Source organism: Cricetulus griseus, chromosome 6 (assembly GCF_003668045.3).
Source record: "Cricetulus griseus strain 17A/GY chromosome 6, alternate assembly CriGri-PICRH-1.0, whole genome shotgun sequence".
NCBI classification, from domain to species: Eukaryota; Metazoa; Chordata; class Mammalia; order Rodentia; family Cricetidae; genus Cricetulus; species Cricetulus griseus.
The window spans coordinates 86,528,146-86,545,817 of NC_048599.1; the positions used below are offsets into that span (position 1 = coordinate 86,528,146).

Consider the following 17,672-nt stretch of genomic DNA (forward strand, 5'->3'; position numbering starts at 1 on the left):
GTTACATAGTGGTTAAACCAATGTGAATTAAAGACTGGGGAGTGGCTAAGTGGGCAAAAGTACTGGCTATGTAAGTACCTGAAGATCTGAGCCTAAGCTTGAATGCCCTCACTCATGTAAAAGAGCGTGGCGTGGTTGTGTAAACACCCATGGCTCTAGAATGGGAGAGGGTAGGAGGGTGCAGAGACAGAAGCTTGCTGAACTTGCTGGATGGGTGCCAGCCTAGCTCTAGGTTCAGTAGAGATTTTGTTCTGAGGGAATATGGTGGAAAGTTACAGGACAGGACATCTGCTTGCCATCTCTGGAGCATGTGCTTGTACGTCTGTGTGTGTGTGTGTGTGTGTGTGTGTGTGTGTGTGTGTGTGTGTGTGTGTGTCATATGTATGCACACAAATAGCCGTATTAACAATGGTATGTGAACTAAAAAAAAATGATGGAATATAGAAAAGCTCTTGATATCTATTACTGGCTAGGGTGAGAGGAATACATAATTTATATTTTGACATTAGCTATCTAAATTGGAAATTCCTCATAAGTCTTTATACTATTATTAAACATTGTATATTATAACATTAATTGGGGTAAATATTAAGTGTATAATATGACTTACAAAGTAAAAGTGGTAAATGAACATAAGGCTACATGTAGAAGAAAGAATGAATAAACAATTCCTTAGGAAACAGTAATTTTTTTATTTGATTTAGAAACAAGATTGTTTTACATGTCAAACCCAGTTCCCACTCCCCTCCCCCCCAGCTAATACCCTATCTATCACATATCCTTTCTGCTCCCCAGGGAGGGTGAGGCCTTCCATAGGGGTCATCAGAGTCTATCATATGCTTTGGGATAGGGCCTGGGCCCACCCCTGTGAGTCTTGGCTCAGGGAGTATCCCTGTATGCGGATTAGGCTCCCAAAGTCCACACCTATGCTAGGGATAAGTACTGAACTATTACAGGAGGTCCCGTAGATTTCCAAGGTCTCCTCAACTGAAACCCACGATCCTGGGGTCTGAATCAGTCCCATGCTGGTATCCCAGTTATCAGTCTGGGGACCAAGAGCTCCCTGTTGGAAACAGTAATTTTTTTTAAAAAAATTATCAAAGTAAATTTTCCCACTTCTTTCAATAGTTTCCTAAATTCTGTCTAATAATTAGGGGTAGCTATTTAGTCTTTGCAATTGTCTTTTGCCTTTTCCCCCTGAAAGGCTTAGTTGATATGTATTATTGCAAAATACAGGGCTGAAACCTTTCTTTGTCTTCTGTTCCTCTTGTGGGGTTAGTAACTTGGGTTCTGAGAGGAAATGGGGGTTCTGAGATGTAAGTGAGGATTCAAACAGGGTAATCAGAGACATGGAGTCAGTATTTGTGACTCGGGTTGGCTATTTAGTCATTCTTGGTCAAAATGGTTATGGAAGAGTACCATTGTATGGATCAGTGTTCTCTAGAGCAGTGTTCTCAACCTGTAGGTCAGGACCCCACTGGGGGTTGAATATCATATATCCTGCATATCAGACATTTACGTATAATTCATAACTCACAAAATCATGTTATGAAATAGCAACAAAAATAATTTTATAGTTGGGGGTCACCACAATATGAGGAACTATGGTTGCAGTATTAGGAAGGTCTCTCTCTCTTTCTCTACACACACACACACACACACACACACACACACATGCACACACACACACACACACACACACACACACACACACACACACGCCATTCTAGCATCACATATATAATATATGTGAGATATTACAGTGCTTTACAGACTGTGCTCCAGCTAGTCAACAATGGCTGTCTAGCAATGGAAAGTCCAAGAATCCAGTAGTTGTTCATTCCACAAGGCTGCTATCTCAGCTGGTTTTCAGTACATGTTGGAATCCTGAAGAAGGAGGCTCTAAAATACCAGTGAAGGAACAGACTTTTTAGTGAGAACAAAAGCAAGTAGGCAAAGAGAGAGCAAGATTCCTTCTTCTATGTGGATCTTCCTGCCTCAAAAGATCTGGATTAATCTTCCCTCCTCAGAGATCTGGATTAGAAGTGGGGTTTCAATAATTTATTGAATTTCAAATAATTTAATTAAGAAAAAATAAACCCCTGAAAACGTGCCCAGCCATTTGTGTTTTAGTTATTTCCAGACTTAGTCAAGTTGATAAACAAGAATGACCATCACAATCATAAAACTTCTTTTCCTTTATGGACTTTTGGGGGAAAAGTCTGGGAGGTAGCAATTTAAGAGGTCTCCTGCAGCTCACATATGGGTGAGATCCCTGTTTTCGGTTGCGTAGACTGTAATAGATTTCCAAACCGGAGAAGAACAGTAAACTGTAGTTTCTCCTTGCAATTCTCTCCTGTGGGAACTTTCTTTAATCCAGATAGACATTTAATGAATGCACCCATTCAACACAGGAGAAAGGAAGACCAGATGATGTGGAAGGTATCCACTTGATTTTGTCAGTTCCCTTGTCAGGATATAAAAGAATTCTGATAAGAAGGACTACATTGCTTAAGTTATGCTTTTTTTGTAAAGTTCCCTACATTTTTTGGTTTTAGGTTTCAATCATTCAATATCCATACATTACAAACCATTGAAGGTGTGGCCATATATGGGTATTTTAAGCCACAGAGTTCCTTGCGCTTTAAACATACACAGTATATAAATAGCTAGAATGGAGATACTACCTGTCTACTGAAGGAGCATTAGTGGCTTTATAATACAGCTGTGGTAGGGGAAGAGATTGAATTCCTCACAGAGATGAATGGGATTGGTGCCTAGTTTAAAAGGAATCTACTAGAATAGAATATTGTATAAGTCCAGGGTCATTTCCCCGATATTGTATTTGGAAAATTATGACTGAGCCTAACTTAATAGGGAGTTTACAGTAGTGTGGCATGGCTGCAGAACATGGCAGTGTTCAAGAATGCAAGCTGAAGAATAATGTGGGTATGCCATCAGCAACAGCAGCAGCAGCAGCCTTTTGATGTGGCCAGAATGCAGACATTTTGTTTCAAAAGTAAGGAGAGATTTAGGCAATTGGGTAATAACATGACTGGATGATTGACTAATGTCACTCTAACTACCATGTGTATGGCTGAGCCAGAATTTGGGTGAGCTATTAGGTAGAAGAGACTATGATATTACTGGAGCATCAGCTTATTTCAGAAATTGACCTAATCAAAAGCTGAGGATAGTTGGTACTTGGGAAAGGTTTGTGGAAAACTTTAGAATAAATACAAGGGTAAATGGATGAGTAATGAATGGATTCTCTCCGTGTGTGCATACGTATGAGTGTACTGTATACATACATGTATGTACATGTATGTGTAGGTATGTAGAGGTCAAAGGAGGATGCCAGGGGTCCTCCTCTAACAATTTCCACTTTATTCCCTTGAGGTGGGTCTCTCATTGAACCTGGAGTTAAGTTGGTAGTTAGAAAGTCCCAGCCATTCTCTTGCTTTTGCTTCCCACAGAGCTGGGGTTACCAAAAATACCTGGCCATGTCTGTCTTTTTACATGGCTGCAAGAAATCTAAACTTAGGTCCTCATATTTGAACAGTAAGTTCTCTCAACCACTGAGCAGTATCTCTATATTCTAATAGGAACAAAATTTGATAAGATGTGGTGACCAATTTTGGAATTATGAGATAAGTAAGGATGGGTTCTATGCTTTTGGTAGCTGAAACATGAAACTCAGAAAGGAAGTAGAGATAGGATTAAATGAGTTCACATTAAAGAAGTCCTCATTTGAATTGGAAAGAGTTGTAAGTTAGAAGTTTCACACTGCAAAAGAAAGTAGAGAAACAGTCTATAACTAGTTATTTTTTCTTTCTTTTCTTCTTTTTAATTTAAATTAGAAACAAGCTTATTTTACATGTCAATCTCAGTGTCCTCTCCCTCCCCTCCTCCTCTGCCCCCCACTAACGCCCTATCCCATTCCCTTTCTGCTCCCCAGGAAGGGTGAGGCCTTCCATGGGGGCCTTCAAAATCTGTCATATCATTTGGGTCAGGGCCTAGGCCCTCCCCCCTTGTGTCTAGGCTGAGAGAGTATCCCTCTATGTGAAATGGGCTTCCAAAGTCCATTCTTTTGCTAGGGATAAATACTGATCTACTACCAGAGGACCCACAGATTGCCTAGGCCTCCTCATTGACACCCACATTCAGGGGCTCTGGTTCAATCCTATGCTGGTTTCCCAGCTATCAGTCTGGGGTCCATGAACTCCCCCTTGTTTGGGTCAGCTGTTTCTGTGGGTTTTGAACCCTTTGCTCATCACTCTTCCCTCTCTGCAACTATTCCAGGAGTCCAGTTCAGTGCTTAGCTTTGGGTGTCTGATTCTGCTTCCATCATCTACTGGATGAAGGCTATAGGATGGCATATAAGTTAGTCAGCAATCTCATTATCTGGGAAGGGCATTTAAGGTAGCTTCTCTACTATTGCTTAGATTGTTGGTTAGTGTCATCCTTGTAGATCTCTGGCAATTTCCCTAGTGCCAGATTTCTCTTTAAACCTATAATGGCTCCCTCTGTTATAGTATCTCTTATCTTGGTCTTATCTATTCTTCTCCTGACTCAAAGTTCCTGCTCCCTCATGTCCTCCTCTTCCTTCCTCTTCTCCCCCTCTCTTTCTCCTAGCTCCCTCTCTCCTCCCCCATGCTCCCAATTAGCTCAGGAGATCTTGTCCCTTTCCCCTTCTCCAGGGTACCATGTACAGCTAGTTATTTTTAATGAAAGTATAAGGTTTAAATTTATTTATTTTAAGCTGACTGTTGTTTGCAATGAATCACATAACATATTCTTATGGTGTATTATGTGTTTCCCCCCACCATGTTCAAAATTTGCTTAATATGTAATTCTACAGGAGTAGAAAGTAGTGTGAATTTTCAACAGAAGCATACAGCATACACTGATGACACAAAGGCGATTGTCATTTTCTTCTTTTTAAATTCTGGAATAATGTGTGTATACCAATAACAGCAGCAGCAGTAGCAACCTTTCTTCTCTTTTGACTTTTCTTTGTGTTTTGAACCTTCAAACTAGATCTTCATAAAATATATACTAGACTATCATGAAGTATAGTTACAGCATTGTACTGAAGGATACCATCACAAAACCTTCATGAAGACATGCTCTCTTTTCCACTGGGAAGTTTTTTGGTTTGTTTGTTTGTTTTTCAAGACAGGGTTTCTCTGTGTAGCTTTGGAACCTATCCTGGTACTCATTCTGGAGACCAGGCTGGCCTCGAACTCACAGATCCACCTGCCTCTGCCTCCTGAGTGCTGGGATTAAAGGCGTGCGCCACCAACACCCGGCCTCCACTGGGAAGTTTTTATAAAAAATATTAACATTTCAAATACATTTCTGAGAATACAACATTATTGTTTAATACACAGTACAAAATTCTTAACTTTATATGAAATATTCAACTGTCTAAATAGCAAAAGAACCCCACTCCTGGTACAAAGATTGAGTTCTCTATTGTATCAAAATTAAAATTTACCCTTATTCTAACTCTGAGAAATGAGATAACAGAACAAAGTCTACCTAGACATGATTAACAAGGATCTCATGCACATTTTAATACATATAAAATTTTATCTCTTGCTTTTGAGACACATTATTCATACTGTGTTAATGACATATATTAAAGGATTAACATACAACGGGTAGATTTGGAGACAGAAGACCTGTGTGTTATTTTTCATCTTTTGTGAAGGTGGCAGAGTAACATCTTAGTCTGTGTGAATCAGTGATACTACCATCCATTCTGTCTATTGGCTTTTAAGGAAAAAGAGGAAGAATGGATGTCAACTGTTTTGTAAGATTTGAGTTATTCAGAAATCTCTCAATAGGATTATTTTTCTAAGATATCAGGTTTAAATATTCCAGTAACTTAGCTTTTACCTTACAGTACTTACAGCTGTATTTTTTTCTTTTAGTGGAGTTATCCTTACAAGTTTGTTCAGTGTTTGTTTTTTCTTTTTTCTTTTTGGATAAAATGTGTCTGTTCAACCCAAATAATACTGAACTGGGTCAAACCTGGGTGTCCTACCCTCCTTTGTCATTTAAAATCATTCCAAGAAGAATTTGTTTTATTTCAAAAGAAAAAACACTTGATTTCAACTCAACAGAGTGTACCAGCACATTTTTCTTCTATTTTCTTTACAAAATTACCTTTTTATACTCTAAATATTGCATTTTTCAGGAGGCTTGAAGCAACTCCAGGACTATTATTTCACATATATTCCTTTTTGGTGTTGGAGTTTGAATCCTGGGCTTCATGAATACTAAACCCACAATCTACCTCGGAGTCATATCCCCAGGTCAGTATGCTCCTTCATATCAAGTTCCTAACCCTCAGCTGCGCCTGATCCACTTTGGAAAGGTCAGCAGCATCTGTAGAGACACTGGATGAACAGGAAATCTGCTTGGTACAGCTGGGAAAAGCTGTTGTAGTTGTGGTTAGCTGTTTGTTTGTTTTTGAAACAAGGTCTCAAATAGACCAATCTGGCCTTGAGTTTCTGCTCCTCCTGCCCACCCTTCCTAGGATAGGGATTAGAGACAACCATAAAAATAGTCTTGATACTTCTATTATATAAACAATTGGCATTTGCATAGCTTTATGACAGAGACACACATTGTTTTTGAGACCTCTATTTTATTTCCATTATGAATTAAGGTTGTTCTTAATCTGAGAAAAAGAATTGATTTTTAAAAATCATCTTAAAAGTAATAAATAATAATATAAAATAAAAATGAAAGTAACAGCTGGATGGTTGTGGCTCATGTCTTTAATCCCAGCACTCTGTATATAGAAGCAGGTGGATCTCTGAGTTTGAGGCCAGCTTGGTCTACAGAGAGAGTTCCAGGACAGGCAGGCCAGGGCTACACAGAGAAACCTGTTTGGGGAAAAAAAAACAAAAGAAAACAAACAAACAAAACAAACAAACAAACAAACAAAAAAACAAAAAAGCAAAACATTGAAATAAAAAAAATTGAGGGCTGGCGTGATAACCCAGCAGGAAGAGGGCTTCCTGTGTATGTGAGATCCAGAATTCAGATTCCCATCACTGTCAGAAGAGCTGGCACATGGTCAGACCAGCTGTAATCTTAGCAGGAAGAAGGCAGGGACTCCAGTATCCTTGGGGTGAGTTGTCTAGCTAGATTGACTGAATCTGCAAACTTTGTGTTCAAGTGAAGCTTGTTTCTAATTTAAATAAAAAAAGGAAAAAGAAAAAAAGAACAATAAAAGCTAAAAAAATTTTTTTAAATGTGAAAAAACAGTTTAAAACCCATGGGCAATAAATATCAGAAAAAAAATCAACCTATAAAGTTTGTCTTTCTACAGTTTCACTATAAATTCTTCAAGTCAGTGACATAAAAGTAGAAATCTGGGTTTTAATGTAAAACACACAAACTTATCAAATTTGTTAAATATCACCAGTGGAGGAAAGTTTGCAAGCAATACACAACATTCCAGTCTTTGTAACCTATGGTGATCAAAACTCTTATATAAGCATGGAGCTGTAAAACATCAGTGCTAACACCTTGTTCTTATACCTTTCAAAAAGGTGTTTTTTGAAAGAAAAAAAGTTAGTTAAGTAAATATTTAAAAAAATATTTTTCTCTCTAAATGAATAAAAATGGTTGTGGGCAAAAAAAAAAAAAAAAAAAAAAAAGATGGGGAGGTTGAGAAAGACACCTGATGTGGCATCCTCACACACATGCATGCCTAACTGAACACATGTTAATACCTATATATGCATGCATCACACACACACACACACACACACACACACACACACACACACACTTAAAAAGAACTATTTCTTACATGCCCCAAAGTAAAAAAAAATATAGTAGGTCGAGAAGTATTTATTTGGTTTATTATTTTACACTTGAAATAAGTAGCTGAAAATGATACGATTTATATTACTAATGGGTCTTTATTTAGGGATTCAGAATGTAGATGAACTATACTCCCTAACAACTGTTTTCATCCAGACTCAAATTTCTTGAAATGTTTCAAAGAGACAGTAACTCAGCGTCCTGGGTAAGTCTCTGGATGCAGCTGTGACTTCATGGATAATCCACGCAACATCACCGAATTTTTCATGCTGGGACTCTCCCAGAACCCCCAGGTGCAGAGGATGTTGTTTGTGCTCTTTCTGTTTGTCTACCTGGTGTCTGTTGGGGGCAACCTACTTATCATTATCACTATCATCTTCAGCCCCACCCTGGGCTCCCCTATGTATTTTTTTCTCTCATATTTGTCCTTTATTGATACTTGTTACTCCTCTTGTATGACACCTAAACTCATTGCGGACTCCCTGCATGAGGGGAGAGTCATCTCTTTTGAGGGCTGCTTGGCCCAGTTCTTTGTGGCTCATTTATTGGGAGGAACTGAGATCATTCTGCTCACAGTGATGGCCTATGACCGCTATATAGCCATCTGCAAGCCCCTGCACTATACCACCACCATGACCAGGCACCTCTGTGCTGTGCTGGTGGCTGTGGCTTGGCTGGGTGGCTTCTTGCATTCATCGGTTCAGCTCTTTCTGGTTCTTCAGTTGCCCTTCTGTGGACCCAATGTAATTAATCACTTTGTATGTGACTTGTACCCTTTACTGGAGCTGGCCTGCACCAACACCTATGTCATTGGCCTGCTGGTGGTGGCCAACAGTGGTGTAATCTGCCTGCTGAACTTCCTCATGCTGGCTGCCTCCTATGTTGTCATCCTGCGTTCCTTGAGGTCTCACAGTGCAGAGGGGAGACGGAAAGCCTTGTCTACATGTGGGGCCCACTTCACGGTTGTTGCTTTGTTCTTTGTGCCCTGTATATTTATTTACATGAGGCCATCATCTACTCTGTCCATAGACAAAATTGTAGCTGTGTTTTACTGTATTTTGACACCCATGTTCAACCCCCTGATCTATACTCTGAGAAATGCAGAGGTGAAAAATGCCATGAAGAACCTCTGGAGAAAATGAGGCATTTTGAATGGAGGACACAAGTTACAGTGGGGAAATAAATCATAGCTATAAGAATTTGTATTTTGTATGGGACCTGAGTAATTGTCAAAAGTTTCAAGATAAAACTACATGAGGGCAGGCCTGGCCCTCAAGGCTCAGGCTGAAGGGAAGACATCCAGGACAGTGTTTCCTATTATGATGAGAAGGATGTGTTGGAGAAATGGGAGAGAAAAGAGAAGCTGAATGGTTCATGTGCTGTGGAAAGAGGCAGAATGAAAGAAGTTAAGGAGGTGAGGTGTAAGCTGATGTGGGAGCCTGCTTGCCACCTGGGGCCATAGTGTTGTCCAGGCCTGAGCTGTTTCCAAGAGTCATGTCTGGCTCTGTGGCCCTATAGCAGCCAGTGTCTGTGTTAACATCCATAGCCCATTTTTCCACCAAAAGTCACATGGAAGCCTTGGGGTTTGGGCTGCAACACATGCCTTGTTGGTGTCCAAGGAACATGCTGGCACTAGAATCACACTGGTCTGGGTGGCCTTTGTTGCCCCCAAGGGCCATGGTGTTGTCTAGGCCTGGGCTGCTGGTGAGAGCCTTGGGTCTGTGGACCTATAGCAGCCAGTGTCTGAGTCAAAATCTTCAGCTACTGCTGCAACTGAAGGCTGTGTGGTTGCCCGGTGTCTGAGCAGCCATCTGGACCCATGTTGGTTTCCAAGGGCCATGCTGCATCTGGAACCATACAGGTCTGTGTGGCACATACTACTACTCGGTGCCATGGAGACTCTGGGTTGGGGGTGGTAGTGGTGGTGGTGTCTGGGTCTGTGGGCCTCCTGCAGCCAGGGTCTGTGTTGATGTCTGAGCTTTACACAGAATTGTGTCTTCATGTGAAAGACTCAAAATCATTGGAGCCTTACCCACCTGGGGTATGATTTTTGTCAGCTTGTTTATGTCCAGTATATAAATATTTTCTTCTCTAAAAGTAGTAGCATGTACTTACTAGAGGAGAAATATATTTTATGGAATTAAGTAAAGTTGTGCATTGAATGAATTTCTATGTTTTGAAGGGCATCATATTGTACATATATTGGTTTTTTGAAGAACATGGATTCTACTGTTCATAAAACCAGTTTTACAAAAATATTTTGCTCTACCATGAACACTCATTTTCACCTGAGAGCCAAGTACTTAATTTAGTCAAGCCCCATCTTCTTTTCCTCTTTTTACTACGTCCCTCCCCTCTCTCCCCATGCTCCCAATTTGCTCAGGGGTTCTTGTACTTTCCCCCTTCTTTGAGGGACAATATGTTTCTCTCTTAGGGTCCTCCTGGTTTCCCAGTTTCTCTAATGGTTTGGATTTAGGCTGGTAGTCCTTTGCTCTGTGTCTAATATTCATATATGATTGAGTACACACCATGATTGTCTTTCTATGACAGTGTTACCTTAATCAGGATGGTTTCTTCCAGTTCCATACATTTGCCTGTGAATTTCAAAACTTCATTGTGCTCTTGGATAGGTAGAATCAACATAGTAAAAATGGCAATCTTGCCAAAAGCAATCTACAGATTCACTGCAATCCCCACCATAATCCCCACACAATTCTTCACAGACATTGAAAGAACAATACTCAACTTTATATGGAAAATAAAAAACCCAGGATAGCCAACAAACAAACAAACAAACCACTGTACAATAAAGGAACTTCTGGAGGCATCACCATCCCTGACTTCAAGCTCTGTTTTAGAGCTATAGTCTTGAAAACAGCTTGGTATTGGCAAAAACTATACAGGTAGACCTTTGGAATCAAATTGAAAACCCACACACCTACGAACACCTGCTTTTTGACAAAGAAGCTAAACTTCTACAATGGCAAAAGAAAGTATCTTCAACAAATGGTGCTGGCATAACTGGATGCTGGCCTGTAGAAGAGTGCAGATAGATCCATATATATCACTATGCACAAAACTTAAGTCCAAATAGATCAAAGACATCAACATAAATCCAGCCACACTGAGCCTCTGAGAAGAGAAAGTGGGAGGTACCCTTGAATGAATTGGTACAAGAGACTGCTTCCTGAACCTAACACCAGTAGCACAGACACTGAGATCAACAATTGATAAATGGGACCTCCTGAAACTGAGAGGCTTTTGTACAGCAAAGGACACAGTCAACAAGACAAAATGGCAGCCCACAGAATGGGAAAAGATATTCACCAACCCCACATCTGACAGAGGCCTGATTTCTAAAATATACAATGAACTCAAGAAACTGGCCATCAAAACACCAAACAATCCAATTAAAAAGTGGGGTGCAGAACTAAGTAGAGAATTCTCAACAGAGGAATCTAAAATGTCTGAAAGACACATAAGAAGGTGCTCAACATCCTTAGCCATCAGGGAAATGTAACTCAAAATAACTATGAGATATCATGTTGCACCAGCCAGAATGGCTAAAATCAAAAATACCAATGACAGTCTATGCTGGAAAATATGTGGAGAAAGAGGAACACTCCTCCATTGCTAGTTGGAATGTAAACTTGTATGACCACTTTGGAAATCAGTATTGTGGTTTCTCAGGAAAATGGGAATCAGTTTACCTCAAGATCCAGGAATTCTACTCTTGGGCATATTCCCAAAGAATGCATATTCATATAACAATGACATATGTTCAACTATGTTTATAGCAGCGTTGTTTGCAATAGCCAGAACCTGGAAGCAACCTAGGTGCTCCTCAATTGATGAATGGATGAAGAAAATGTGGTACATTTACACAATGGAGTATTACTCAGTAACATTTCTTTTACAAATGGGTGTGCCTTTGTATTTGGGGCATAAATGTTCAGAATTAAGACTTCATCTGGATGAACTTTTCCTGTGATAAATATGAAATATCCTTCATCTCCTTTGATTAATTTTAGTTTGTTGTCTAATTTGTTGGATATTAGGATAGCTACATTAGCTTGTTTCTCAGGTACATTTGATTGGAAAATCTTTCCCCAACCTTTACTCTGCGGTAATGTCTGTTTTTGTATATGAGGTGTGTTGTTTGTATGCAGCAGAAGGATGGATTCTGTCTTCTTTCCATTCTGTTAGCCTGTATTTTTTTTTATGCGAATTGAGACCATAGATATTAAGAGATGTTAATGATGGGTCATTGTTAATTCCTGTTAGTTTTGGATTTGTTGTTGTTGGTGGTATTGTGTGTGTATTTCCCTTTTTTTTGGGTTTTGATAAAGTGGGTTTATTTATTGCCTGTGTTTTCTTGAGTGCAGCTAACTTCCTTGGGTTGGAGTTTTCCTTCTAGTACTTTCTGTAGGGCTGGATTTATGGCTAAGTTTCTGAGAGGATGGGATGTGCGGTGTGCCTCAGGTGATTAGGGCCTACAGGTTAGGGTCCTCTAGACAGGGAGGCAGGCACTCATCTCTCCGGGTAGAGGCAGGGCCAAGGCTCCAATGGTGGCAAATGTGGTCTTGGATGGTTTGGAGTGTTGATAGGCTAACTCTAGTTCCCTCGGGCTTCAGTGGGCAGGAGTGGGGAGCATGACATGCCCAGGGTGATTAGGACCCAGAGGTTAGGGGCTTCCAGCTGGGGATTCAGACACTCCCAGTATCTCACTCTTTAAAGAAATTTTAAATTTTACGTTTTTGATAATTTCATATTAAAAACACTGTTTCCATCATTTCCTCTCTCAAGCCTGCCTGTGTTCTTGCTTTAAATTAATGATCTTATTGTTATGTATGTTTAATACAACTTACTGAATCCAATTAGTGCTGTGTGTATGCAGAAACACCATCTCCTTATTACTTTACCTAATTGTAGTTCTCATTTGGTTTTACTTTGGGAGCTAAAAGTAGGTCTTTAAAAGGGATGAGTTTGATGTTTAAAAGCAAATTATTGTGAAATAATCTTTTTGTACTGTGTTTAGATATATCCATGCCAAGGAGCCTTCTGATTGATTTCATAAAGAGCTAAATGTCTAATAGCTAGGCAGGAGATATAGGCAGGCATAGACAGGACTCTGGGAAGGAAAGAGGCAAAGAAGTCAGCTAGATGCAGAATGAGTTGGACACATAGAACGGGACAGAGGTAAAAGCCACACGGGCTTGTATACATACAAAATGATGAATCACATTATGTCATTTTTATACATACTTTCTTCTCAATTGTCCTTTCCCTACTTATCCTTTTTTTAAATCACTGGTTTCCCTCCACCTCAACCCCCACAGCCTACATCTGATTTAATGTTATATTTATTCCACTGAGAACTTTTGAACTCAAGTTTTTATTTTAACAGTATTTTGTGTTTGGGTATGTTCATTGTACACAGAGCTGGATTTCATAAAGGCATTTCCAGATGAGTATATAGTGTACTAGAACATACTCCCCCAATATCCTCATCCTTACTTTCCCGATCCCTCTCTTTCCTCTTTGTTATTCTAGACAGTTTTTTCTACTATTATGTCATATACACATAAACACATGATTTTATATGCATAAAACGTAGACTTCACTAGGGAAAAAATATTGTATTTCTTAGTTTGCTTAATATGATTATTTTCTGTTGCATTCATTACTTATAAATGATATAACTTCCTTTTTATGACTGAAAAATTTCATTGTTTAAGCAGATCGTATGTTACTTTCTCTTTGGCAGTCCCACACATGTACACAATGTGGTGTGATTGTGTGCACAGCCACTAACCTCTCTCATGCTCTTGTCACTCCTGCTGACTTCTCCTCTAGTCCCTTTACACTTCCATGTCCTTGTTTTTATGTACGTCTTATGCAGTAGCCTCAGCTATTGTGTGTTCAGGATTGCAACGGCCATGTCATATGCAAAAGACAATATTTCATAGCTCCTCTCTATCCTCTGGCTCTTTCTGTCTCCCCTTTGCACAATGTTCTCTGGGTCTTGCCAGGGGGGTGATGAAGAGGTCTTGTGTTTAGAACCTTTAAATTCTGTTCCAGTTTTGTATAGTATCTAAAATAAGTTATAAACTATTGTCTACTTAGGACTATTTCTCCCATCTGACCATAATTTGGGATTTGTTACCCAGCTCATGTTGTTCCTTCTCTTTCTCACCCTTTCTAGCTTACAGTGGCATTTACTCTCAACTTCAGTGAGCTAAAAAAAAAAAAAAAACAAAAAAACAAGATAACAAATACTGATGAGAACCAGCAAAAGGGGACCCCTTGTTCACCTTGGTGGAAGGGTAAACTAATACAGCCACTGTGGAAATAGTTGTTTGTTTTTTTTTAAAAAAGCTAAAAATAGAACATATTCTTAGAACTAAAAACATGACCCAGATATAACACTCCTGGGAATTTACTCAAAGGACTCTAACCTACAACAGAGATATCCGTACATTTGTGTCAGTTGCTTCTCTATTCACAGTAGCTAAGATATGGGATTAACCATGATGCATTTCAACTGATGAATTGATAATGAAAATATGGCATTATACATAATGGGATTTTATTCCACACTAAAGAAAAATGAAAATAAACAATTTTCTCTTTTTCTTTGTTTTTCTTTCCTCCATTTTTATTTAAATTAGAAACAAGAATGTATTACATGTCAATCCCAGTTCCCTCTCCCTCCCCTCCTCCCCTGCTCCCCCATTAGCACCCTACCTATCCCATACAATTTCTGCTCCCCAGGGAGAGTGAGGGCTTCCATGGGGGTCTTCAGAGTCTGTCATATCCTTTGGGATAGGGCCTAGGCCCTCCCCCTTGTGTCTAGGCTGAGGGAGTATCCCTCTATGTGAAATGGTCTCCCAAAGTCCATTCTTATGCTAGGGATAAGTACTGATCTACTACAAGAGGCCCCATAGATTTCTGAGGCCTCCTCACTGACACCCACATTCATGGGGTCTGGATCAGTTCCATGCTGGTTTACCAGTGACCAGTCTGAGGGCCAAGAGCTCCCCCTTGTTCAGGTCAGCTGTTTATGTGGGTTTCACCAGCCTGGTTTTGTCCAATTTGCTCATCACCCCTCCTTCTCTGCAATTGGATTCCAGTTCAGTTCAGTGTTTAGCTGTGGGTATCTGCTTCTACTTCCATCAGCTGCTGGATGAAGGCTCCAGGATGGCATATAAGTTAGTCATCAATCTCATTATCAGGGGAGGGCATATAAGGTAGCCTCTTCACTGTCACTTAGATGGTTAGTTGGTGTCATCCTTATAGATCTCTGGACATTTCCCTAGTACCTGATTTCTCTTTAAACCTATAATGGCTCCCTCTATTATGGTATCTCTTCTTTTGCTCTCCTCTATTCCCCCTACACAACCTTCCTGCTCCTTTATATCCTCCTCACTTCTCCTCTTCTCCCCTTCTCATTCTCCTAGCCTTGGTGGAAGGTTAAACTAATACAGCCACTGTGGAAATAGGGTTTTTTTCCCCCAAAAAATCTAAAAATAGAAAATATTTTTAGTTCTAAAATATAGAACATATTTTTAGAACTAAAAACAAGACCTAGATATAACACTCCTGGGAATTTACTCAAAAGACTGGAACCTATAACAGAGATATCTATACATCTGTGTCAGTTTCTGCTCTATTCATAGTAGCTAAGAAATAGGATTAACGAAGATGCATATCAATTGATGAATTGATAACGACAATATGGCAATATATATAATGGAAGTTTACTCCACACTAAAGAAAAATGAAAATAAATAATTTTCATATAAATAGTTGATTCCAAAAAACATTATACTGAAAGAGATAGCCCAGGACCAGAGTGAAATAGTGTATGTTCTTACACATGTGGATTCTAGCATGAGATTTCTGTATTTAAGTTAAAATCCCTCTAGAGTCAAAGTCATTATTGGTTGATTTTTTCAGCTTAATTTTATTGTATTTTTGTTTGTTTTTAATTACTTATGTTTTGAGATATTAATACAATTACATCATGGCCCCTCCTTCTCCTCCCTCCAAATCCTCCTTTATAACCCTTCTTGCTCTCTTTCAAATTCCTGATGTGTTCATACAAGTTTTCCGTGTGTATTATTTAGTACACTATTCCTATTGTATTAGTACAAAAGTCATCCATGTGTTAATTCTGGTGTAGAGTATATTGGAGATTGTCAGTTTAAATCATTTAGGGAAGAGAAATCCACATGAAGTATCAATAGATTACTGTCTAAGTATGGAAAATCACTGAACTTCTTTAACCAGTATTTGACCTTTGTTGACCCAGGAGTTTCTTAATAACTTTCTTGACCTCCTCATTTCTAAGGGTGTAGATTAAAGGGTTCAACAGAGGTGTCACTAGGGTGTAAAACACACTCACAATTTTGTCTATGGGGAAGGAGGTCATTGGTCTTACATACAAGTATGAACAAGGTACAAAGAATAAGACAACAACAGTGACATGAGAGGCACAGGTTGACAGGGCTTTGTGACGCCCTTCTGAACTGTGTTTCCTCAGGGAGTGAAGGATGACTACGTAGGAAACTATAAGCATACAGAAAATGAGTAAACACATTGACCCACTGTTGGCAGCAATAAGGGGCCCCAGAGTGTGAGTGTCAGTGCAGGCCAACTCCAGAAGTGGTATTAAATCACATATGAAATGATTAATGGTATTGGGGCCACAGAAGGGTAACTGGGCTATAAATGCAGTCTGTATTATTCCATGAACTAATCCAACAATTCCAGCTGCTATCACCAAGGAAATACACATGGGTCGGTTCATGATAGTCAAGTAATGCAAGGGCTTGCAGATGGCTACATAGCGATCATAGGCCATGGAAATCAGCAAGATGATTTCAGCTCCTGCGAAAAAATGCTCAGCAAAAAGCTGAGTCATGCAGCCATTGAAGGATATGCTGCTCTTCTCAGAGATCAAGTCATAGATCATTTTGGGTGCTATGGAAGAAGAGTACAAACCATCTGTGATGGACAAGTAGGAGAGAAAAAAGTACATGGGAGTAGCCAGGGCTGGGCTGATGAAGATGGTGACTGAGATGAGCATGTTACCTGCCAGTGTGATCAAATAGATTACTAAGCACACAATAAATAAGAGTTTCTGCAGATCTGGGTCTTGAGTCAAGCCCAGGAGGATGAATTCTGTGACATTACTCATTTTACCATCAATTTAGCTCAGGCTGTGAACATATGGTCAGCTGAAAAGAAACCATAGGGTGTCTCAGTGATGGTATTTAAAATTCAATACTTAAATATTCTATCATCTAATTACTTCTGGTCCCTAAGTTGAAGTAATTGTACATCTGCTCACATTTGCTGATAGTATAACATCCCATGCACTTATGAAGAACAAAAGTAGGTTCCAATATTCCTAATGAATTTTCATGGAATAGTGACAAGACCTTACAAATATTACAAGAAACCTAACTGTCATTATAATTGATGACAGGGGTGATTTCCAAATTTTCTTCTAACCAGGGATTCCCTGAAATGGCTTATTTCATGTGTTTTTGGAGGGCAGATATCGTCAATATTAATTATTTTGAAGTTTTGGTTGTCTATTAACATAGATATTTTTGATAAAAATACAATATTTAATGGACAACAACTGGGCATTACACACTAAAAAGACAAGTGTTTCCAAACTTAAAGCTCTCACATCCTTTAATCTATATTTCTTCACTTTCGTATGAATTCATCTGCTTCTAGAGATAGTTATGTTTTTCTGGAGGGGGTAATCTTCTCTCTGGATGTCAACAAACCATATGAGTTATATAGCT

The 17,672-nt window shown here is 39.3% G+C and overlaps 2 protein-coding genes across 2 annotated transcripts; one reads left to right on the forward strand and one right to left on the reverse strand.

The window, feature by feature from the left end:
• Positions 1-8,081: 8,081 nt before the first annotated feature.
• On the forward strand, positions 8,082-8,990 carry LOC100762854 (olfactory receptor 140). The gene has a single exon (XM_027421046.1). The coding sequence runs from the start codon at positions 8,082-8,084 to the stop codon at positions 8,988-8,990; it is 909 nt and encodes a 302-aa protein (XP_027276847.1).
• A 7,142-nt stretch (positions 8,991-16,132) lies between these two features.
• On the reverse strand, positions 16,133-17,056 carry LOC100764601 (olfactory receptor 4C45). The gene has a single exon (XM_027420905.1). The coding sequence runs from the start codon at positions 17,048-17,050 to the stop codon at positions 16,133-16,135; it is 918 nt and encodes a 305-aa protein (XP_027276706.1). The 5' UTR covers positions 17,051-17,056.
• Positions 17,057-17,672: the final 616 nt, after the last annotated feature.

Excerpts from the sequence above, each read along its gene's own strand:
- LOC100762854 (XM_027421046.1), top strand. The coding sequence starts at position 8,082 with ATGGATAATCCACGCAACATCACCGAATTTTTCATGCTGGGACTCTCC.
- LOC100764601 (XM_027420905.1), bottom strand. The coding sequence starts at position 17,050 with ATGAGTAATGTCACAGAATTCATCCTCCTGGGCTTGACTCAAGACCCA.